Source organism: Artemia sp. Qi Xiang Cuo, chromosome 13, assembly GCF_049724085.1.
Source record: "Artemia sp. Qi Xiang Cuo chromosome 13, ASM4972408v1, whole genome shotgun sequence".
In the NCBI taxonomy this organism is placed as follows: Eukaryota; Metazoa; Arthropoda; class Branchiopoda; order Anostraca; family Artemiidae; genus Artemia; species Artemia sp. Qi Xiang Cuo.
Window position 1 is genome coordinate 22,032,333 of NC_142806.1, and position 24,546 is coordinate 22,056,878.

Genomic DNA, 24,546 nt, shown 5'->3' on the forward strand with positions numbered 1-24,546 from the left:
ACGGTTCTCTGGCATGTTGAATCTGATGGTGTGGTTTTCATTCAGATTGCTTGATGTTTTGGGGGTGTTTCCTCTCTTTTTTCAAAAATTTGGCAAATTTTCTCAGGCTCGTAACTTTTAATGGGTGCTACTAAATTTGGTGAATTTTACATATTTTAAACAAGCATCCAAATTCGATTCTTTTTGTGCATCTATTGTTATCTAGACTCTATTTCTTAGAGTTTCGGTTACTATTGAGCCACATCACTTCTTACTTATAGTTCGTTACCACAAACTGCTTGATATTAAAAGTTCTATTTTTATCTGTCTTGCTAAAAACCTTATAAATTTATCAAGAAGGCACGTCAGCAGTACGATGGGGAAGGCCATACCACCTAATTAAGAAATTTCATCCTCAGAAAAATGTTAAAAAAAACGATTGGGCTATATGAAAACATACAGTGCTTTCACCAAAATATAATTTAAATTTTTGTGTAATCACTGAAAGCTGAGAGAGGGATGACCCCTTCCATATGTGAGGTAAATTCTGTAGATTATAGTTGTAAGTGCCTCTCTTTACTTTATGAAAAAAACTACTTTTATTCTATTTTCTCTTTGTATCCCATAGTCCACTAACTAGCACCCTTTTTGCGTGACAAACCCCCTTCCTCCCTATTATTTCCTTTTTTGTCCCTGGATAACCATACAAGAAATTAGATAAACATTTTCAAGTAACCAAGTCAATCTTTGTCTTAATTAGTGTGTTATAGTTTGTATTAATTTGTGACTAATTTTTTCGCTTTTGGGCAACAGCGGGAAACAGAGCATTGTAAGATTTTTTATAAAATAAAATGACTGAACAAGATACATCTATATTCACAAGTTTCCATAGACTATGGTTTAGGATGGTCTCGTTTATTCATTCACAGTAATTGCTTTTCCGTAAGTTTGACACTATCCCTGATTCCTGATCATTTTAGGTTTTAGAATCACTCATTACTTTTTTATGGAACTTTTTTGAAAAAAAAAATTGAAAAATCAATGACAACAAATGTTTATGTGGTACTTGTCATAGCGCCTATTTTATAGCGCCTATGTATATAGGTGTTAAGTAAAACCGGTTTCTTCGTTAGTTTCTTTCAGCTTAGCGTGAGACAAGATCAAGATAAGTGACAGAATATATGGGATATATATAATTTGGGCTATATATTTGCACATTAGGGGGGGGGATAAAGTATTTGAACAGTGTGAAGTTAGAAATCAATTCTTACCACATAATATGCAAAATAACTGTACCTAACACATTTTTCATGCAGACCCGTTATGCTTCCTCCCATACCCCCCCCCCCTTAATGTGCAAATATATGGCCCAAATTTGTTTCTAAAATATTATATTTTCATTATATTATAAATTTCATTCAATACAGATCGTAAGCTCAAAAAACCGGTTCTACTTAGCTTTTATATACATAGGCGCTATAACAAACAAGTACCTGGTCCTCCATAAGAATTGACCGTTAAATTCTTTTAATAAGAACTATTTCATAAATTTCAATAAGATAAGACAAGATAACGTGTATTTCAAGCCAAAATGTGGCCATTTACAAAAATAACATATGAGATTAACAAACTACAGCACTCGTCACAATAATAAAGAAAAAAAAAAAATAAAATAAAAACTACTCTCTTCTTTTTGCAAAATACTCATCAAGATATCTTCCCACTAGACAAATAAATTGTGACGACGTACTTTTCAAGGCATCAGGAAGCAGCACTCCATCATTCCCAAATAAATTTTCCCTCACCCCGAATAAGCCTCGATAACGACTCAAACAATGCTCCAAATCCTCCTCATCTTCTTGGCAAAGAGGGCAAGCACACTTAACGTCCGGAACACTGTTCCTCTTCTCAACAACTGTCAATCTCGAACGAATCGGATGCCAATTAGATCGTAGCTGCATCCAATAAGTAATGTATCTAGACGGTACATTTAACTTAAAGTAAAATTCTTCACATAAAACTATCTTAACCTCATTTTAATACATTAGAGTTTCAGACTTATCAATCTTCTCACTCTGGTGCTACATCGTCTGGTCCTCCAGCACTCGCTTAATTTCTTTGTCCAACTGTAATTGTTGACTAGTTGGTCCAAGGCCATCATTCCATGCGAAAGAAAAACCTGTCTTATCCAATACCTCTTTAACTTTAAAAGGCCAAGATCTTTTCCTATTTAGCTGAAGTAACTCATCATATGCAGCCTTCAGTAACCTATCACTGGGTAACTGTACAACCCTTAGCCAAAATTTTATCATTTGGACTATCCTATAGCTTCTAAGAGACCGCAGTCCAAGGTCTCCTTTAAGAAACTTGGTATGGATCATTCTCTGCAACCCGTACGGTCTCTTAAAATGACTTAGTTGAACACTTTCTATCTGGGCAGTATTTTCTTGTTAGCAGGTCTCTGTCCCATAATAGAGAATTGGCATAATCAGAGGCAACGCTGTAGCGTTGCCTATAGTAAAGGTCATACGGTTCCAATGTTTTATTATTATTATTTTTTTTTCCAGAGCCACTTCATATGGAAGGGGTCGTCGTAGAAGCTTCAAAGGGGGCTTATTCGATTGAAAATCGAGAGTTCTAGTGCCGTTTTTAATAGTTGAAAATGATTGGAGGGCAACTAGCCCCCCCCCTACGCCCATCATTCCCCCAAACACATCCGATTAAAATTTTGAGATAGCCATTTTGTTCAGCGTAGTTAATTTCCAAATAGAAAATATGTTTTTGGGGAGGATACTCCCCCATAACCCTCAGGGCAAGGGTTTTATGTTATGCCCTATGGGCATATAAGGTTTTTTATAGAAGGTGTTGTCGCAGAAACTTCAAAACAGGCTCATTCAATGTGAAATTAAAGAGCTAGTGCCCTTTTTAACAGTCGAAAGTGATTGGAGTGTAACTAGCCCCCCCCCCCCCCCACGCCAATCATTTCCCCAAACACATCCAATCAAAATTTTGAGATAGCCATTTTTTTCAGCGTAGTTGATTTCCAGATAGAAAATATATTTTTGAGGAGGACACTCCCCCAAAACCCTCAGGGCAAGGGTTTTAAGTTATGCCCTGGGGGCATATAAGGTTTTATAGAAGGCGTTGTCATAGAAACTTCAAAACAGGCTCATTCGATTGGAAATTAAAGGGCCAGTGCCCCCTTTAATATTTGAAAATGATTGGAGGGCAACTAGCCCCCCTCCCCCTTCCCCCACCCCAATCATTTCCCCAAATACATTCAATCAAAACTTTGAGATAGCCATTTTGTTCAGCGTAGTTGATTTCCAGAGAGAAAACATATTTTTGAGGAGGAAACTCCCCCATAACCCTCAGGGCAAGGGTTTTAAGTTATGCCCAGGAGGCATATAAGGTTTTTATAGAAGGCGTTGTCGTAGAAACTTCAAAAAAGGCTCATTCGATTGGAAATTAAAGGGCTAGTGCCCTTTTTAATAGTCGAAAGTGATTGGAGTGCAACTAGCCCCACCCACCCCCCACCCCCACGCCCATCATTTCACCAAACACCTCCAATCAAAATTTTCAGATAGGCAATTTGTTCAGCGTAGTTGATTTCCAGATAGAAAATATGTTTTTGAGGAGGACACTCCCCCACAACCTTCAGAGCAAGACTTTTAAGATATGACCTGGGGGCATATTAGGTTTTTATAGAAGGCGTTGTCGTAAAAACTTAAAAAAAGGCTCATTCGATTGGAAATTCAAAGGGATAGTGCCTTTTTTAATAGTCGAAAGTGATTGGAGGGCAACTAGCCCCAAGCCCATCATTCCCCCTAACACATCCAATCAAAATTTTGAGATAGGTATTTTGTTCAGATTAGTTTATTTCCAGATAGAAAATATATTTTTGAGGAGGACAATCCCCACACAACCCTCAGGGCAAGGGTTTTAAGTTATGCCCTGGGGGCATATAAGGTTTTTATAGAAGGCGGTGTCGTAGAAACTTCAAAAAAGGTTCATTTGATTAGAAATTCAAAGGGCTAGTGCCCTTTTTAATAGTTGAAAGTGATTTGAGGGCAACTAACCCCCCTCTCACGCCCACGTTTTCCCCAAACACATCCAATCAAAATTTTGAGACAACCATTTTATTAAACGTAGTTTTAAGTTCTGTAAATTAGGTCTTTGAGGATGACAACTCCCCCACAGCCCTCAGGGCAAGAGTTGTAATTTAAGGATTCTCTGAATTCTTCCCATTATTTCTTATGGAAGGGATGCTCGTAAAAACTTTGGAGAGGTCTCATTTGACAATAAAAATTATTTAAAAAAAAATTTCTGAAAAACAAGTTTTTCAAAGAAAAGTAAAGTCCATTTTAAACTGAAGCTCAGGAGACAAAAATACCTTTTAAAATTAAAAATAAAAACGACCAGAAATTACTATTAAAGAATAGATGAAACCCAAAACGAGCAGAAATTAAATAAACAATCATGTCAAAAAACATACAACAAGTAATAATATAAATGAATAAATAGATCTTAAAGCGAGTAATGCTTAGATTGAATATAAATATCAAGCTTAAAACGAAAACAAATATTTTGCTATTAAAGTATAAATCAAACTTAAAACGAACAAAAATTAAATAACAATCAATGCGAACAAACATACAATATATATTAATGTAAATGAATAAATAAATCTTAAAACGAGTGAAACATAAATTGAATATGCAAATCAAGTTTGAATCGAATAAAAATAACTACAAACAAGAGTTTGGGTATCACCTCACTGCAGAAGCCTAAAACCTACTGCGTCATTGGCGCTTTACTGAAAACGAATTATATTACAAATGTTTTCTTTTGTACTAATATTGAAAATAAATATTAAAATTACAGTAAAATTTTGAACTGATGAGCTTTTAGCAATTAATACCATTATGCATCAAGTATTCAGTTTAATTTATTAGTTCTTTTCAAGATTATTCAAGACAAATATAGTTTCACTACAAAAAAAATTTGGATACTGCCCCCTTCTTTAACTGTAAAAACCTAAAGGCTTCTTCGTCATTGGTGCTTCACTGAAAACGAATTACTCGTATATTACAAATTTATCTTTTTTCAATTCTTATAGCATTGAAAATGAAAATAAAATTAATGTGAAAAAAAAAATCTTGAACTGATGGATCTTTAAACAATTAATATCATTATATATCTAATATTCAATTTGATTTTGTTTATACTTTCCAAGACTGTTCAAGATTCATATAGTTTTGTCATTTTTTTTTTAACTCTGCCTTTTTTTTAACTAATCGTGTTGGTTTGTTATATTCTATGGCTTCTAGGTATTTCTATTTGAGCGGAAAACTGCACCTCAAACTTTGTGGAACATGTATTTTCTTGCATGAAACATTCAAAATATAATAAAATGTCAAGTTTCGGAGTGTTACACCACTCGCAAGCAAGTGCCATTGGTATTTTTGAATCCGCATGGTCAATTTAGGGGGTGGAGGGTAGGCTAATTCTCGTAGCAGCCCCATTCCGTCGTGGTAGGATTCATACTTTCAACACCTGGCGTCCGGACTATCATATAATGTACCAAGCTTACAACTACCCCAAATCAGCATCAATAAATAAATGAAATCCAAAACGAACAAATATTAAAATAAATATTAGAGTCAAACTCAAAACGAGCATAAATTAATATGAGTAGGGTTCAAAACCCCTATGCTTTCTAAAAGCCAGAATATAATTTTTACTTTACTGAAAAAAAAATTCAAATGAGTTTAAAGAAAAAAAATGTGCATTGTCAATTTAGTATACATATGCTGATATTTATTCCCTAAAATCTTAATTAATGAAAGAATTGTTTTCAGTAAAGCGCCAATGACGCAGTAGGTTTTAGGCTTCTGCAGTGAGGCGATATCCAAACTCTAGTTTGTAGCTATTTTTATTCGATTCAAATTTGATTTGCATATTCAATTCAAGTTTCACTCGTTTTAAGATTTATTTATTCATTTACATTAATATATATTGTATGTTTGTTCGCATTGATTGTTATTTAATTTTTGTTCGTTTTAAGTTTCATCTATACTTTAATAGCAAAATATTTGTTTTCTTTTTAAGCTTGATTTTCATATTCAATCTAAGCATTACTCGCTTTAAGATCTATTGATTAATTTATATTATTACTTGTTGTATGTTTTTTGCTATGATTGTTTATTTAATTTCTGTTCGTCTTGGGTTTCATTTATTCTTTAATAGTAATTTCTGGTCGTTTTGAGTTTGAATTTTAACAGATATTTGTATCTCCTGAGCTTAAGTTTAAAATGACCTTTACTTCTCTTTGAAAAACTTACTTTTCGGAAATTTTTTTAATTAATCTTAGATAAAAAAAAACCTCTTATGCAAAGACAAATTCCTTATTCCACTAATTTTACTCCGGAAAAATGAAAATGTTGCAGCTCTTCCCCTATTAAACACTTCTTTAATGTGGGAGCTCCATCCACCATTACTTTGGAAAATATAACCAAGATACTTTATTTTTTCAACTACTTCTAATTGTTGTCCTCCAAATACATAAATATATTATCTATTTTTTCATTCCTTTTACTGAAAACAACCACTTTAGTTTTCATAACGTTCAGCTGTAACTTTTTCATTTGTAAGTATTACTCAATTAAACCCAGTAACATCTGAAGCTCCCTTGCCGACTTTGCCACCAATTCAGTGTCATCTGCAAATAATAACACCGAAAAATTAGTTTTTCCAAGACACAGCTTTGGAGCTCATTTTTTTTCCAGAAACTCCACCATATCATTCAAAAACAAACCGAACAGTCTCGGGGACATGGCGCTGCCCTGCTTCACTCCTTTCTTAAGGTCAAATAACCTGGAAAATCCCGAACCTGCAACCCTGACCATAGACTTAGTCCAAGAATACATACCTACAAATAAACGAATTAAACTTAAAGGTAGACCTACATCTCTTAAACACTTTCCAAGGAGAGCTCTATCTACATTGTCGAATGCTCTTCGTAAGTCTAGAAACGTAAAATACAGCTTTTCTCTACCTGATCCATATTTCTGTATCAGTGCGCTTAACACAAATGCTCTATCTGACGTACTATACCCTTTCCTGAAACCCCCTGCTCCTCTTTAATTACCCCATAGCCCTCCAACCATTCATTCAACCAATTGTCCAAAATCTTTTCTAAAATTTTACTAAGTGCAGGCACTAATGCTATCAACCTATAGCTATCATGATCACTAGGCCTACCTTTATTAAATAGAGGTACCATAATCGATACTTTCCATAGGGAAGGCCATACACCACTACTTATAATTCTATTAAAAATATTCACTAAAACTAGCCAAAAAACATCAAGAAACCTCTTTAACAAAACTGCTGGTATACCATCTATTCCTGGCCCTGATCCTCCCTTCATCTTCTTAACTACTTTCCCAACTTCATCTGACGTTACCTCCTTCACTAACTCATAATCTTTATCTTTCATCGGAAACTGCGGAGCAACCCTTGATTCTTCACTATCAAGGCCACTAGAATCTTCATCTATACTATCAAGAAAACTAGGCCAAGTATCAGCATCAGGGATTTGTAATTGGCCTTTTCCTTGTCCATTCTCCTGCTTTATTCCTGACCAAAATTGCTTTGTATCCCCTACCATATAAGCCTTCTCTATCTCTTTCTGTTCCTCTCTAATTTTCTCTCGTTTTTTCCTCCGTTATAATCTATTATATTCCCTTCTCTTGTCCTTAAACCGTAAAAATAAGCCCTATCTTTTTTCCTCTATAGAGCAAGCATTTACCAAACCTAATAACTTATCCAACTCCTTTTTAAAGGAACTACATTCATCATCAAAAAAACTATTTTTCCTTTTTATATTTGGTTTCTCTGACACACGAGCACACTCATAAATGACAAAACCCAAATCTTCTAAAACTCCATCTGTATCTCGTGTTTCACCGATCTGACAATTAACAGAACACCTGAGATGGTGCAACAAAAACTTAACAGACATTGACTTCCGATTATGTTCCGACCAGTCACTCTTTAAAAACTTCTTTGAAAAAAAAAGATTCTTTACTACTATCCTAGTAAGACTATTATCTTTTTTATTCCATGGAACTCCTCTTCCAAGACAAAGCTTAATCTCAACTGGTAAGTGGTCAGAGCCTACGACCCTAAGAACCTCAACATCAACTGTCAGGGCCACGAGTTCAATACCAACCAAAACATAATCAATTACACTAGGGTTTGTCACCGACAGAGAAGTAAACTCACCCTCCTCCCCATCCTTCCCAAATCTTCCATTTCCAATCACTGATACATTGTCTGAACACAGTTCCAGAAGCGTTTTACCCCAACAATTAACCCTTCTTTCAATATCTTTGCTCCTTCGAGATGTCTTATAAATATCAGGTATCAGGTCTGGCGTATCAACAAATGAAACTTGATTAATCTCCTTATATAGTTCCGTTTAAGCATTAGAGTCCCTCACCACCAAAAAATAATCCTTATAAAAACGTGATCACAATTGCCTATGCTCCATCCTCAAATAAATCCCGTGTCACTTACGCTGCGTACGATCTATTCTGGGGGGCAATATACGCGACACCTAAAATCAAACTTTTACCACTAACAATATGAATCCGAACCCGATTAATATTCTCCGATACACTAGAAATTCGAGAATGTTTACGGAAACGACCTTGCTTAATTAACAACAAAATACCTCCATAATATCTCATATTCTTTGCTGGTTTTCGCGCCACATTTTCTACCCAGTATCCTTCAAAATAAGGCACTGTATCGTCACTATGCCACGACTCCACAAGAGCAATAATATCAACACAACCTAGGTCTTTCAGTACTTGTTCAACCTTATTTCTCACACCCTGGACATTCCATATGATTACTCGCATAGGGTGAACATGGCCAAACTGTCCCGTTTCACTTAGAAGAAGCTGGTCATGTGTCGGCAGAACAAAGGGCGTTTCTGACTCATCAAGTAAGTATGAAAGTCTATAATAATCTTTTAATGACACAACTCTGGTGCTCCTCGACTGGCCCCTGTGGTTAACTCTTCCACCGCCAGATTTAGAGTCCTTTCTTGGAACATTACGGGCATCAATACGATTTCGATCATCCAGGCTTATTACCTCCCAGGCTTTTCACTTTTCAATATTTTTCACAGCTATTGGAGAATTCCGGACAGGACACGGAGCCCCTTTCGAGAAATTCGGTTTCGGATCACGTATATTAAGTTTGATTATCGTCTCGATATCACTCTCAGCTTGACTATCACTCTCAGAGCATTCAGACACCACTCTGCCAGCGACGGAAATGTCCGTTTTTTCGCTAGCAGGTTCTTTAGCTAGTTCGACTTCTCTTGTTTCTGCTAACCCGTTTCGAGGAGGCTCCTGTTTGTTCACTTCACTGGAACCGGTGGTAACTTCCTTAACACATTCCGAAGGAAAGTCATAAACAAACACTCTGCCGTCGATGTATAACTTTTCACCCCTAAGCCTAGCTTGGTGGTGTTTCGACAAAGCGTACTCTAAGACCGGTTTAAGGTTTTTACGGGCTTCGCTTTGCCTGGCACTATAATCAGGGGCAGCCGACAACCCATTCCTCTTCAAAAGGGGGTTAGACTTAAGAATCATCCCGAGAAATTCAACAGAGTTCATCTTTGGTAAGACTGGTTCCGCACGCATTCTGAATACGTCTTTGACGGCACAATGGTTCAGATTTAGGTCTGGTATACACTTATTCATAACCATAATAATTTTTTACTTCAGCGTATATATAGCAGGATTAATAGGTTCGAAGTTATATAGGACGACGTTGCATCTTCTCAGTTTTTCATCAAATGCATCAGCACGCATGGTAGCTACTCGTAAATTCTTCCGAAGCATCTCAATTTCTCCTTTCATCTCTTCACAAGGTTTGACATTTTCAGATAGTTTTTTGTTCAAAGAAGAAAACTGGCTTTCAACTGATGTAACCTTCACTAAAACGTCCGGCAAAGTCTTTTCAGTAGTCTCAATTAATCGTGGTATGAGATCTAGCTTGAAATTAATTCCGCGTAAAACTTAGCACTGGCTGTACCCTCGGGCATAGCCTCAGTTAAGGCTATAGTCGTTCCGTTTCAGTTATTCATTTTCAAAAATTTCAATCCTCCCACACACTGCTTACGTATTCCTGTTTCAGTAATCCAAATCACGATCAATAATCATATATAAATAACAGTCCAGAAATATTATCACAAGAGTCTAAATTCTATTTCGTGTTTCACTTGCAAGAAACGCTGAATGAAAACAGATTTTCATTCAGAGAAATGATTCATACTTATTTCCGAAATGTCACATTAAATACCAATTGCATAGTTAAGTATCTGGTTTCAAGGTTATCCGTATGAAAAATATATAAAAAAAAATCCTCAGATTTAAATTTCAAGACATATACACACTGCTTACGTAGTCCTGCTTCGGTAATCCAAACCACGATCAAGTATCAAATATAAGTAACAGTCAAGAGACATTATCACAAGAACCAAAATTCAATATTGTATTTTATTTGCAAGCAATGCTCCTCAAGACGATATTCATGAGACAGGCACTGAATGAAAACTGATTGAAACTAACGAAGAAACCGGTTTTACTTAACACCTATATACATAGGCGCTATAAAACAGGCGCTATGACAAGTTCCACATAAACATTTGTTGTCATTGATTTTTCATTTTTTTTTCCAAAAAGTTCCATAAAAAAGTAATGAGTAATTCTAAAACCTAAAACGATCAGGATTCAGGGATGGTGTCAAGCTTACGGAAAAGAAATTACTGTGTATGAATAAACGAGACCATCCTAAACCATAGTCTATGGAAACTTGTGAATATACATGTATCTTGTTCAGTCTTTTTATTTTTAAAAAAAATCTTACAATGCTCTGTTTCCCGCTGTTGCCCAAAAGCGAAAAAATTAGTCACAAATTAATACAAACTATACCACACTAATTAAGACAAAGATTGACTTGGTTACTTGAAAACGTTTATCTAATTCCTGGTATGGTTATCCAGGGACAAAAAAGGAAATAATAGGGAGGAAGGGGGTTGGTTGCGCAAAAAGGGTGCTAGTTAGTGGACTATGCGATACAAAGAGAAAATAGAATAAAAGTAGTTTTTTTCATAAGGTAAAGAGAGGCACTTACGCCTAAAATCTATAGAATTTACCTCACATATGGAAGGGGTTATCCCTCTCTCAGCTTTCAGTGATTACACAAAAATTTAAATTATATTTTGGTGAAAGCACTTTATGTTTTCATATAGCCCAATCGTTTTTTTTAACACTTTTCTGAGGATGAAATTTCTTAATTAGGTGATCTGGCCTTCCCCATCGTACTACTGACGTGCCTTCTTGATAAATTTATAAGGTTTTTAGCAAGACAGATAATAATAGAACTTTTAATATCAAGCAGTTTGTGGTAACGAACTGTAAGTAAGGAGTGATATGGCTCAATAGTAACCGAAACTCTAAGAAATAGAGTCTAGATAACAATAGATGCACAAAAAGAATCGAATTTGGATGCTTGTTTAAAATATCTAAAATTCACCAAATTTAGTAGCAACCATTAAAAGTTATGAGCCTGAGAAAATTTGCCAAATTTTTGAAAAAAGAGAGGAAACACCCCCAAAACATCAAGCAATCTGAATGAAAACCACACCATCAGGTTCAACATGCCAGAGAACCGTACTGTAGTTTTCAAGCTCCTATGTACAAAAATGTGGAATTTTGAATCTTTTACCAGAAGAAAGATTACAGATGCGTGTTAATTTTTTTTTTTTTTTTTTTTTTTTTTTTTTTTGCTAGCTTGTTTTTCCCAGGGGTGATCTTATTGAGCCAGTTATCGTAAAAGATCGGGAGAGGGCTCATTTGATTGAAAATCAAAACTTCTAGTGCCCTTTTTAAGCTACCCAAAAATAATAGAGAGCAGCTAGCCCCCTCCCACGCTAACTTTATCCCAAAAGGCACCCTATCAAAATTTTGAGATTGCAATTTTTCAGCATAGTTGAAATGTCTAATAACTATGTCTTTGAGGATGACTTAACCACTCACAGTCCCCGGGGGAAGGGCTGCAAGTTATGAACTTTGCCCATTGCATTGTATAGTATTGGTTATTGGGAAGTATAAAGACGTTTCCAGGGGGGGGGGGTCTGGTGGAGGGGGAAATTTACGTTGAAGGATCTTTCCTTGGGGAAATTTTTCATCGGGGAAGAGAATTTTCCATGGAGGGGGAGCCAGATTTCCCAGCATTGTTTAATAAACGATCAGAAATTAAATAAAAAAAACAAGTTTTATCAACTAAAAGTAAGGAGCAACATTAAAACTTAAAATGAACAGAAATTATTATGTATATGAGGGGGTCGCCCCCTCCTTAATACCTCACTCTTTACGCTAAAGTTTTATTAGAACTTTTAAAAGTTCTTAAAAGTGCTTATTATTATAGGCAGCGCGATAGCGCTGCCTAAGTAATGAACGATGTGGGCACAATGTATTATTTATTTTTCTTTTTTCTTCTTCTTCTCCATACCCGGGCACTTCGTATCGAAGGAGTTGACGTAGAAACTTCGAAAAGGGCTCATTCGATTGGAAATTGGAGTTGATAGTCCCCTTTATAATAGTTGAAAGTGATTGGAGGGCAACTAACCCCCCCCACGCCCCTCATTCCCCCAAACACATCCAGTCAAAATTTTGAGATAGCCATTTTGTTCAGCATAGTTGATTTCCAGATAGAAAATATGTTTTTGTGGAGGACACTCCCCTACATTCCACAGGGCTAGGGTTTTAAGTTATGAACTGGGGGCATATAAGGTTTTTATAGAAGGCGTTGTCGTAGAAACTTCAAAAAAGGCTCATTCGATTGGGAATTCAAAGTGCTAGTGCCCTTTTTAACAGAAGAAAGTGATTGGAGGGCAACTAGCCCCCCCCCCAAAACCTATCATTCCCCCAAACAAATCCAATCAAAATTTTGAGATAGCCATTTTGTTCAGCGGAGTTGATTTCCAGATAAAAAATATATTTTGAGGAGGACCTTCCCCTACAACCCTCGAGGCAAGGGTTTTAAGTTATGCCCTGTGGGCATATAAGGTTTTTATAGAAGGCGTTGTCGTAGAAACTCGAAAAAGGCTCATTCGATTGGAAATTCAGAGGGTTAGTGCCCGTTTTAATAGTCGAAAGTGATTGGAGGGCAACTAGTTCCCCCCCCCCTCCCACGCCCATCATTCCCCCAAACACATCCAATCAAAATTTTGAGATAGCCATTTTGTTCAGCGTAGTTGATTTCCAGATAGAAAATATCTTTTTGAGGAGGACACTCTCCCACAACAAGTCGAAAGTGATTTGAATGCAACTAACCCCCCTCCCACGCCCACACATTCCCCAAACACATCCAATCCAAATTTTTAGATAGCTATTTTATTCAACGTTTTGGAAAATTTTGGAAATTAGGTCTTTAAGGATGACAACCCATCCCCCCACATCCGTCAGGGCAAGTGTTGTAAGTTAATCCCTGGGAGCATGTAAGTAGGGAGGACAGTGCCAGCGTGGGACGAACACAACTGCTGCCATCTATAATTGAGTCTAACGCCGACAGGTTATAATTTAATCAAGGATTATTGATCCACTAACGGGTCAATGACACCTTTTTCAAGGTCAATTTATTCGTTGTTTCTAAGTGTAATGACTCCGGGACGAAGTTTGCACATGCACATTGAGTTCTAACGGGGCAATGTATTGATCGAGTCTAAAGGGACAAGATCACGTGTCTCTTTCTAAGCCAATCAGGGAGTCAGAAATATTAGCGGGAGAGGATTGCAGAGAATATAAGGAAAGGATTTTTGCTATAGCTTTTTATTAGTGTGTGAATAGGATTCAAGGAGTGAGAACAGTTTGACTTTACTCATTAGGATATATTTGTAATGATGATGAGTGGAATGTTTACACTATTAGTAGCTGATAGTGGAGTTGGTAGCAATGATACAAGAGCACCAAACATTGCGGTGGAAATCACGAGAGGATCACGGCTCTGTCTGGAATGGGATGAAGTATATGCAAGATGTGTGATATCCTTGACCAAATTTAAAATGGAGGATCAATTATGCTTCGCAGCAAAAGCTGATATAGCACATGTGAATAGACTTCAATGTGCTTTAAGTGCATTAGTGAAGCATATCGAAGACAATAAGTTATATCGCTAATTATACATGTGTAGTATTATTGTTGTAATTATACAATAAAATCGAAAATGTTCCCTTTCTTTTTGTTAGAATGTTAGGCTAACGAATTATGGTCAGTCTAGAGTCAGCAGTGAGAGCGATAGGATTGAAAAATGAATAAATTTGAGAAACAGAGAATTAGATCGAATCTTGTGAGTATGGAAAAACATTTGATTTTGGATGATGATTTTCTCAAGCTATCTCTTCAGCTAAGTATATTCTCTCGAAGAACATTTGCAAACATAATGAAAACTGATTCTCCTCCATTGGACTATTGTACGGAGCTTTGCTGATACGACTCAAATTCTTATACTCAATTTATTGATATATTATTTGGAACAAAGCAGAATAATATCGTGGATATCCTTTTGAAAACATTGCCATAGATTCAATTTAGATGGCCCCCCCATTCAAAAGAGGTGACGTCACAGAGTTACTCCTCTCACCATTCCTTCCTCTGAATTTATCGAACGAGGATCAGTTTCGTTTTAGCTGTGAGAGAGTTGACATCGGAAACCAAAAAATGTTCTATATATGTCCACTATGCATGTACACTCTTGGCAGTTGGACATCATGTGAGAATTGTACAATTATTTATGACTATAATGAAAACTGCAAATTATGTAATCCTTGTAAATTACCTAGAGGATATGCAGTACAAATTAAAGGATGTAATTCATGTCTTGAAGAGATTTGTGACTCTCGCCCTAGATGACATCTGTGTTCTAATTGTCACTAAGAAGAATGTTATCAGTGGGAAAACACTTACCCCGGTATGATTGGAAAGAATCCCAAACGTGATTTTAGTTTATTTCTACGAAATTGGTTTCGTCGTGGATTTAAATTATTCTGGGAGTTAGAATCCGGTCTACGATTCAACTGTTGGGGTAACAAGGCAATTTGGTTTCTACGTCATCGTTGTAACGATACTGCCTATTATGACTATAAACCTAGTGATTTTTATTTGGCAGTTACTGAATGTGATTCACCAGTTGAAAACACTGTATGCGATATTGCTTCAAATAGACAGATTGAAACTCGTGAATTTCATAATATGAATGCTAATAGTGTCATTGACTATACAAAGAGATATGACAAGAGTGAAGTTACATTATACTGTAGAAAATGTGACCCTTTGCAGCCGATCAAGATCAATATACAGTGAATCCAAATGATTTACCAACATTAGTGGTTCACGACAGTTGCTTATACACCGAAGAAGAAGAAATCTAAAGTGAAGAATAAAGACATTGTTGTATATACATTTTTTGTTTATTAATAAACAAATTCAAATACATTTTATAAGCCCTTTACTTGCAGGGCAATAAAATCAATATTATACAGGTCTGAGAGGATATTTTCCACCATAAAGTCGTTCAGACGTGGATTGTCTACATAAAAGTTGAGAAACTGCTTGTAAGTATAGCCGCGACATCGGAACACAAAATATAGTAGTGCACGGATGCCACAGCTTTTAGTCGTCAGATCCTGCACTCTCTTCTGATTTTGAATAATAGTTTTCTCACTGCTCTCAATATAGTTGCTGATATGTGGAGTATAGAATCCATAGGGTAGACCAAGAGGATCGAAAATTTCAATCGTCTTTGCTGTTTGAAAGATGCATAACCAATGACCTTTCTGCACCGTCGACGGACTGCTATTAACAAGAATTAGGGTATTGTTGACACTTTGAATTTTTCCAAGAAAGTCCGAGGGCAGACAATAAGATATGTATTTGGACATGTAGGGGTCTATATTAAATACATTGATTATTTGACTGGTGTTCATGGTGCCAAGTCTAGTAGAACACTGCCTTCGGGAGTGATTTCCCAATAGGTTTCATATTGATTTAGCGAGATTAGTGCAATACTCTCAGCTATTGGGTCGGCAAATGTACATTCTAAACGCACACTCCCTGTACGTACTATACTTATATCCTGGGTGCCAGACAAATCCAATACCATGATACCATGTGTTTTAGAAAACATTTCTTCGGTTATACCATTTTCAAATAGTTGTGAATCATGATCTAGGGTTTGCATGGTCAACTCATACAATATCCTATATGATTTATCAAAAGATAGATTGTAGAGTGGGATGCCATTTACTTTGCAGACAAGAGATGAAAGCCCAAACTTTTCAAATTTACGTGAACACCATGTTCACAGATCATCTACACGTCAAGTTTTGATTGATTAAAAGCGATGGAAATTTTATGACGGAGTTTAGTAAGCCAATCACATTATTATGATACAAGCTATATTTACACATTTTGAGCGAGTTAAACTGATGATAATTTTTACGACATATTTTAGTAATCCAATCACAATATAATAATATTAGACACTATGTTCACACATTATTTCCATGTCAGATTTTAAACGAGTAAAAATGATGAAAATTCACATATCATTTAAATGTTGAATCTCAAGCGCATTAAAATGATGAAAATTTACCGACAGGCTTTTTAAGCCAATCACATTATTAAGATAGACGCTATTTTCCCAGATCCTTTACATGTCAAATTTTGAGCAAGTAAAAATAACGGAAACTTTTGAGCCACAACATTTTTTATAAGTAAACTCTCTGTTCCTCTGCAATTTACCCATTCTCTTAATAATATAAATAATAACCATGGGTCTATCGATATGCTCATTCGATATAAAAGGTATTAGAGTCTGAGAAGCACTATAAATTAAAGAAAAAAACTATGAACTATGATAGTAGCAAATAGTGGCGTCGATTCATAGAGATAAAGGGGGGGGGGATAATAATATTTTTTTTTCAAAGTCCAGAGGGGAGCAATTCCGTTCTTGTTTTCAATTTTTCAATGAATTTACCCAATAAAACTTATTTTTGAAATCAATTGGGAGGATAAAAAACTTCAGAGAGGAGCAGATTCCTTCTAACCAGGACTCTCTCCCGCAATTACTGTCACTGATAGCAAAAGCGAAAAAAGCGGATTTTTTTTTGAAAAAAGCGAAAAAATTACCTCTTTTATAAGATTCCAAAAACTATTTCTTCCTGAGCCTATTATCATATCTCTTAGAGTGTCTGAAAAATTGATAAAATACGAAGGATTAAGAGCTATGGTGGTGCAAAGAAACATACTTAAACATTTATTTTATGTTACCAAAAATAGTTAAATCATTAGTCCCTACCAAACGAACCATTCGGGAAAACAGTATCATCAGATGGGGTTCTTGATAAATCGTGATATAGATTCCGTGATATAGACGCATTGAATTCCAACCAGACAGAAGTATATTTGAAAAATCGTTAAAAATTATTTACGGAGAGGAAATATAACTTGTGAGATTCAGAGACCAACAAAGAATAGTAGCTCTGAAAGATTCTGAAAAGAAATTCGGGCTAAATGCCGCATAATATATTTTTCCAACTATGTATAGGAAACTCCAAACTGTTAAAACTTTTATAACTGACACGACAATCCTGACGTGTAGCCCACAGTAAACCGTTAAGTCTTTATTATATTTGATATTAGAGTTGACTGAGAACATTTTACAATATTAATTCACATTCATTCATTTTGGTGTAAGAACAAGCTAACTTTCTAAAGAAACAATTGCTTAAGTTTATCATCAAATAGCTGACATTTAGCATGAAATCTTGGTTGCACCTGAATCGTACCAATAGCAATAAAAACTTCAAAAAACGGAATTTTGATGAATGAATAGAAATAAAACCTCTTTTTGCTAAAATTTAGGTTCCAACCCCCCCCCCCCCCTCCCCCCTCGAGATATAAAGCAGCAAAATTTGGAATTGATTTCGGTTTTTAACAAAACTGTGATCTTTCCATAAATATATTTTTGCATATATTCTAAAAACTACATACTTCAAGGCGTCTTTAGCACTAAAAAAACGAAACAGAAAGAAAAACAAACGACTAAAATCCAAAACTAGAAGAAAATAAATAAAGAATAAATCTAAAACAAAAAAAAACTAATATATTTATACAATTAATGCTCGATAATTAGCATAATGTCCGTTTCGAGTACAATGCGTAAAATCACAGCACGAGTCGGTAAAACCGCTGTATTTACCAACCGAGATTTAGATTTCACTACATATCATGTCACTATTTGAATGCTGATTATTTAACTAAATAGAAAGTTGTTGTACTATCTGTAAAATTACGCAGGAGTCGGTAAAACTGCTGCGTTCACCGATCAAGTTCAAAATTTCTTTAGAACCGAACAAGAACAGCAGTAGCAGTTGTGTTAGTAGCAGTGTGCGCATAAATTATTGGCTTTCGGTCAGTTGAATATGCCACTCATGGTGTCCTTGAAGTTTCAGTTTGTAATGTAACCAGTTACTAAGATATTGCTGATGCACCTTTTTGACTATCAGTTACACATAGTATGTTTTGGTTTAATTAAAATTTCCCTTGAAGATTTTCGAATTATCGCCTCAATATCACCAGTCTTAGTAGTTGTTGCTACAGAATCAGTAGTTGTAGTAGCAGTAGTAGCGTGCAAATATTGACTTTTTGGACAAATGATCATCATTTTCACCATTCCCTGATAATTCCTACTTTATATCCTCAGTTGTTTCTGAGCTACGCCCTTTGACAACCTGTATGCACATAACATGATTTGATCGAGTTCAACATTCCCCTTAACATTCTCTGAAAGCTTTACTCGAATTCTCTTGGTCTTTTTGAAAATTAAAGGTCAAACTCTTTCTAAATAACAATTACTCTATGTAAACAATAGGCAAATTCCATAACTTACAGCCCTCGCCCGAGAGCTGTGGGGTTGGACATCTACAGAGATAAAGTTACTGGACGTCTCAACTATGCTGAACAAAATGGTAATCTCGAAATTTTTATTGGACGTGTCTGGGGTACTATTGGGCGTGAGATCAGTTGCCGTCCAATTACTTTTGAATCTTAAAAGGGCACTAGAACTTTAAATTTCCAATGAAATTAGCTCCTTCTGGTGTACGACAACTCCTTCTATACGAAGTGCGATGGTGAAAGAAAAAAAGAAAGTAATAAATTGTGCCCACATCACTTTTTACTTAGGCAGCACTTTTGCACTGCCTATAACTAGACTTCTTTTAACAGTTTTAAACATTTGTCTATTGTTTTGGTGGCTTCTGTTTTACCTAATATAAGAAGCGAACTCGACTCTGTTAGAATTTGGGATAGCCTTTCGTAAATAATTATTATCTTACATTGACAAAACGTCACGCTGACAACTTATTCCGTGATAAGCATTGCAAAGGCGCTAGATCATGAACTAGGCAATCAAGATAAAAATCATGCTGTTCCAAATTTGGAGACCTATTGTCTATTGCTAAAACAACTCCCTTTTCTCTGTCTTCGTGTACCTCCTCTATATGGCAAATGAAAGAGTCTAGTAGTTCTCTTTTCCGTAGGGTACCGGAGACACATCTACACTAAGAGGCTTAGGAGTAGTAATTTTGCTGAATGGAGTCGGAGCCGATATATTTAAAACCTCGGGAGTCGATTATAACTTATAATCAACTACATAGCACTTGGGAAAATAGCTACAAATCTTTTTGTGCTCTCTCTAGTCTCCTCGTAATAGAGCAGTAAAAGAGATATTTCATCTTTATAGCCTTTACCTTTCGGGTGACATTCAAATTGAAACAGGCCTATAATCTCTCGAGTAAATAGTTACGAAACAAAACTTAGATGTAGCTTATTCAGCAGTGCAGGAATTCTAACACTATATATTCTGTCTCTGTTTACTCTGTCCTTATCACAGAAGTACTTCTCCTTGCTAAGTTATTCATCACAGAAGTTTACCCTGCCTAAACTTTCATCGACAGCCCCACAAGAATCTCAGTCGATTTTCCAGTAGAATTCAATCCGAACTGATAAATCTCTCTCTCTTCTTATAAAACTGTCTTTAGAAATCTGTCTGACCTTTGAAGTCCTTTTTTTCATTTTCTAAAACCATCTTGATCTTCTCTGATTTCTCTAATTTCTTTTTCTGCTTATCACTGTTATCATTATTACTTTTTTAAGTATTTTTTATTGTATTCTAGTGTAATCTCTTTTTATTTATTTTGTATGTTTTACGTGATTTAGCCTATTGTTTATGGTTCTTTCGGTGCTTAATTTTTGTTTTGTGTGGACTGTAGCAAGCCAAGCTTTTTGCGCCAAACAACCGCTTAACATCTGTATTAGTAATTTAGTGTGAAAAAAATGATTCGACTGATTCCATGTCTTGATCTACTGATTGACTTATGTCTCTAAACAAAACAAAAAGGAGATCAATTATTTTGACGGAATAGCGGGCCTTCGGTGTGCCTTTATTTTTTACTTCTGCCTTTGGGGGGAAGCTAGGCAAGAAAAATGCATAATGCCACTTTCAAAACCATAAAATAAATGAACAAGATAAAACAAAAGATAAAAAATTGTTTGTTACGATAGCCCAAGCCATTGCATAGTCATCAGTTTAGACCTTAACTCAACTTTCAAACATACTTTTACAGTCAAATCCCCCGAACTCACAAACGGTCCAAGGTGTGGCTATAGTCCGGCTTGGTCAAATATCCAACCTACCCAGAGGAAACTTATCTGTCCTAAGGAGTGATATCACATCACCAATATATCCAAACATAAGACTGCCATCTTTATACCCCAGAGACCTAACTTTATATTCATCCCCTTTTAAGATCGCAGGGAACTCTAGATTAAGATTATCCAGATTTATTTCCCTTGAATAGTCCGACACAGAGCTAGACCCTTCTGGAATCACGTGCGCAGACTCCATTCTTAACTCTGCTTTCACTCTTTGTGTTGCTGGTATAGGTAAAAAGAAGTAAGAAAGAATAAAAATGAAGTGAGGCAACATCACAGACCACATTAAAATCAAGACTACTTCAAATTTGGTTCTGGAGAGCAAACTTATTCAGATATAAGGCTTCAGAAATCTATATTCGGATTGATTAAAACAAGGAAGGAATTAAACATTTCTCTAATCCGTAGAAGGAAAATAAGCTTAGATTAATTCGCAAAACGATTAATATACTTTATCGCTCGTTTTATTGAAAATTAAATGAATTCAAAAGTGCGTTTTTGAGTTAAAGATCATGGACGGATGAGTAACAATTCAAATCTATGAATAGAAGAGTGTACGTGGAATATTCAGTATTCAGCATTCAGCTGAATGCTGAAGGCATTCAGCATTGAAATTGGTCTAGTCCCACAATTTAGAGAAATTATCACCCTAAAATTGCTGAAACTCATTGTTATTTAGCTTAGGCCTATTCATGATGTTTATTACTAGTTTTTTATATGCCCAACTATTTCAACAGCATAAAAAGAGATCCAGGAAATAATTATTTAATTTTACAGTAACAGCTTTCTAAATTCTCCTGGTAGGGGCGTAGCTCCAGCAATTTTATTGAGGGGGCATCAGGGGTCCACATCCATACAGTCAAGGGGGCATAGCCTATATAATAATTTGTTTCTCCAAATTATTGGAGGGGGGAGATCAACTACCCCCCTTCCCCCACTGAAACAACGCCTCTGTGGGCTCCTGGGCTTCTTTTTTTGTTGTAAGCTTTCATCAAAAAACTATTATATGTTACAAAAGCGTTATCATACAATTATTGCTTATTCGGCTTAAATAATTGAAGCCCAAAACATCGGATTTAATTTGGCTGTTCAATTTCCAAGGTAAATTTTTAAAAATAACTTTTTCAGGACTTGATTGCCTTGAACTCTAAACCCTCCCTTTTTAATTGCGGAGCTGCACTACTTTTTTTTCGTGATCAGCGTTAAGGTGCGCGGTAATAGTAAGAGATGGTAATTTATTTTTTCAGTATTTGGATCGTAAAATAGAGACAAAAAACACCTTTGGAGTGTGAAATCTACAACTAATCTTTCAGAAGAAAAAAAAAGAAAGTAGCCCTTTACCAACCAACTAAATAGTACGAGCAAGAAGCAAAACGAAGTTGTGGCGACTCCAAAATAAATTTCTTAGGGATCATTTGATGTCGGATTCACAAAATATATGTATTTTTCGATTTCTGGGATGGAAGATTCCTTAGGTTTCTAAAAACAATTTTAAAAACAATACGTCAACTTCCCAAATTTTTTGCTTTACCTTTTTTTTCTTTCATCAAATTTTCCGCATATGCACACAAATGTAAACCTAGAGGTCCCCCTCCGCAGAATTTAAATTCTATCCTGCCATTTAAACTGAAACAAGTTCTATTATGACCCGACTTAAAATGACAAAAAGATATGGTTTTCCGATATTTTTTACTTGTACGCCGGTGAAAAAGGATTGTCAGATGTTAACAAAATTTGCCCGAAAAAAAAGTTAATATCCTTGTAGCACTTTTGGGATTTACTGATAAAATCCGACCTCTGCAGAAAAAGGGTCTCTTATAGTTATAGTCATATAGAATATTCTACTGAACTTCTTATATACTCATAGAATTGGCCCAGAAGAACTCTGACACCCACTCGGGGTCGTTTGGTATAAAGATGACGGGTTTCCAGGAATTTGACATTTGCCTAAACTTAAGACAGTGAAATCTAGTGTCGCAGTTCTGCTTTGGGGGAGTAAAAAAAAACAACCTATTCGGAGAAGAGTCTCTGAATTCTTATCATCGGAGCATCTACCAAAAAGGGTTATAGGATCTTCATTTTACTTTGTGTGACGTATTAGAAACCTCTGAATGTCACCTTTCAGATGTCCAGACATGATACAACCTTTGTGGGAATACTACTACTACTAACAACTCACCACAACACCAAGCCACCTGAGGCCAATACAACTACGCATACTGTATTGGATGCATGTCCATGCATGTCCTAATAGAATATCCCTAAATCTTTGTAATCCGGATATTACACAGAAGATGGACAGATTTTAGTCAGACACTGTGAAAAAATAAGATATAGTATTTTAAAACAGTTTTGGGGGACCGAGATCCTATGCAAGATTTGTCGGGGGATGAAAAGGAGCCTGTTCCCCATATTCTCGTCCTCGAAAGATCTAGAGGAAGAGAAAAAAAAGAAAAAGAACACTGTTAACGAGTAAATACTATTTAATTCGTTAAAGTGAATAAAGTGTCAAAATTAGTTCACTGAGAAATCGTTTATAATTGTTATAATGTTCAACCATTTATAACCCAATAAATGAACAAGAACAGTCCTGATCAAGAGTAAAAATCAAATAGACTAGAAAGTCGAAAATGCCTATTTGAAATAACAGGTCCTGGGCCAAGTCAACAATGCATCTATCCTCTTCTTCACTCACATCCTAGTATGTACACGGTTCATTTTGGGGCTCATCAATTCTGCTAATTATGAATGCTAGTTAGTTGTACACCATGGGTGATTCGTAAACAAGTGACTTGGCATACTCAAAGGTTACTGGCATATCTTCCTTTGTTCTGTGGTATGCTTTGGCATATTTTATTTCAGCTGCTTCATGAAGCTCGAATTTGATCAATTTGGTGGAAAACTTTAGAGCCAAGCCATGGATAGTTACAATAAAGCCAAAAAAGATAGTCTCTTTAAGAGGGAAAGCCGGCATAACTTCTCAGAATCAGAGGCAACGCTATAGCATTACCTATAGTGAAGGCCATACGGCTCCAGTGTCTTATTATTTTATTATTATTTATTAATATCTTTTTTCCCAGAGGCACTTCATATGGAAGGGGTCGTCGTATAAACTTCAATGGGGGCTCATTCGATTGGAAATCGAGAGTTCTAGTGCCTTTTTAAACGGTCGAACGTGATTGGAAGGCAACTAACACCCCTTCTACGCCCACCATTTCCCCAAACGCTTCCAATCAAAATTTGAGATAGCCATTTTGTTCTACGTACTTGATTTCCGGATAGAAATTATGTTTTTGAGGAGGACACTCCCCCCCCCCAAAAAAAAAAAACCAGGGCGAGGGTAGTAAATTATGCCCTGGGGGCAAATTAGGTTTTTATAGAAAGCTTTGTCGTAGAAACTTCAAAAAGGGCTCATTCGATTGGAAATTCAAAGGGATTGTGCCCTTTTTCAAATTCGAAAGTCATTTGAGGGCAACTAACGCCCACCTCTCACGTCCAGCTTTTCCCCAAACACATATAATATAAATTTTGAGATAGCCATCTGGTTCAACGTAGTTGAAAATTCTGAAAATTAGGTCTTTGAGGATGACCCCCCCCCATATTCCTCAGGGCAAGGGTTGTAAGTTGCCCTGGGGACATGTGAGGTTTTTATAGAAATCATTGTCGTAGAAACTTCAAAAAGGACTCATTCCATAGGATATTGAAATGG

General features: G+C 36.0%; 1 protein-coding gene across 1 annotated transcript in view; it reads right to left on the bottom strand.

Moving 5' to 3' along the window:
- prom (prominin) overlaps positions 1–21,111 on the bottom strand; it is a 142,830-nt gene extending 121,719 nt beyond the window's left edge. The window contains exons 1-2 of the mRNA XM_089099206.1: positions 20,820–21,111; positions 17,253–17,314 (exon numbers count right to left, since the gene is read on the bottom strand). Of these exons, the coding sequence (XP_088955332.1) occupies positions 17,253–17,314; positions 20,820–21,111 (354 nt within the window). The remainder of the gene's footprint in view (positions 1–17,252; positions 17,315–20,819) is intronic.
- Between the last annotated feature and the right edge of the window lie 3,435 nt (positions 21,112–24,546).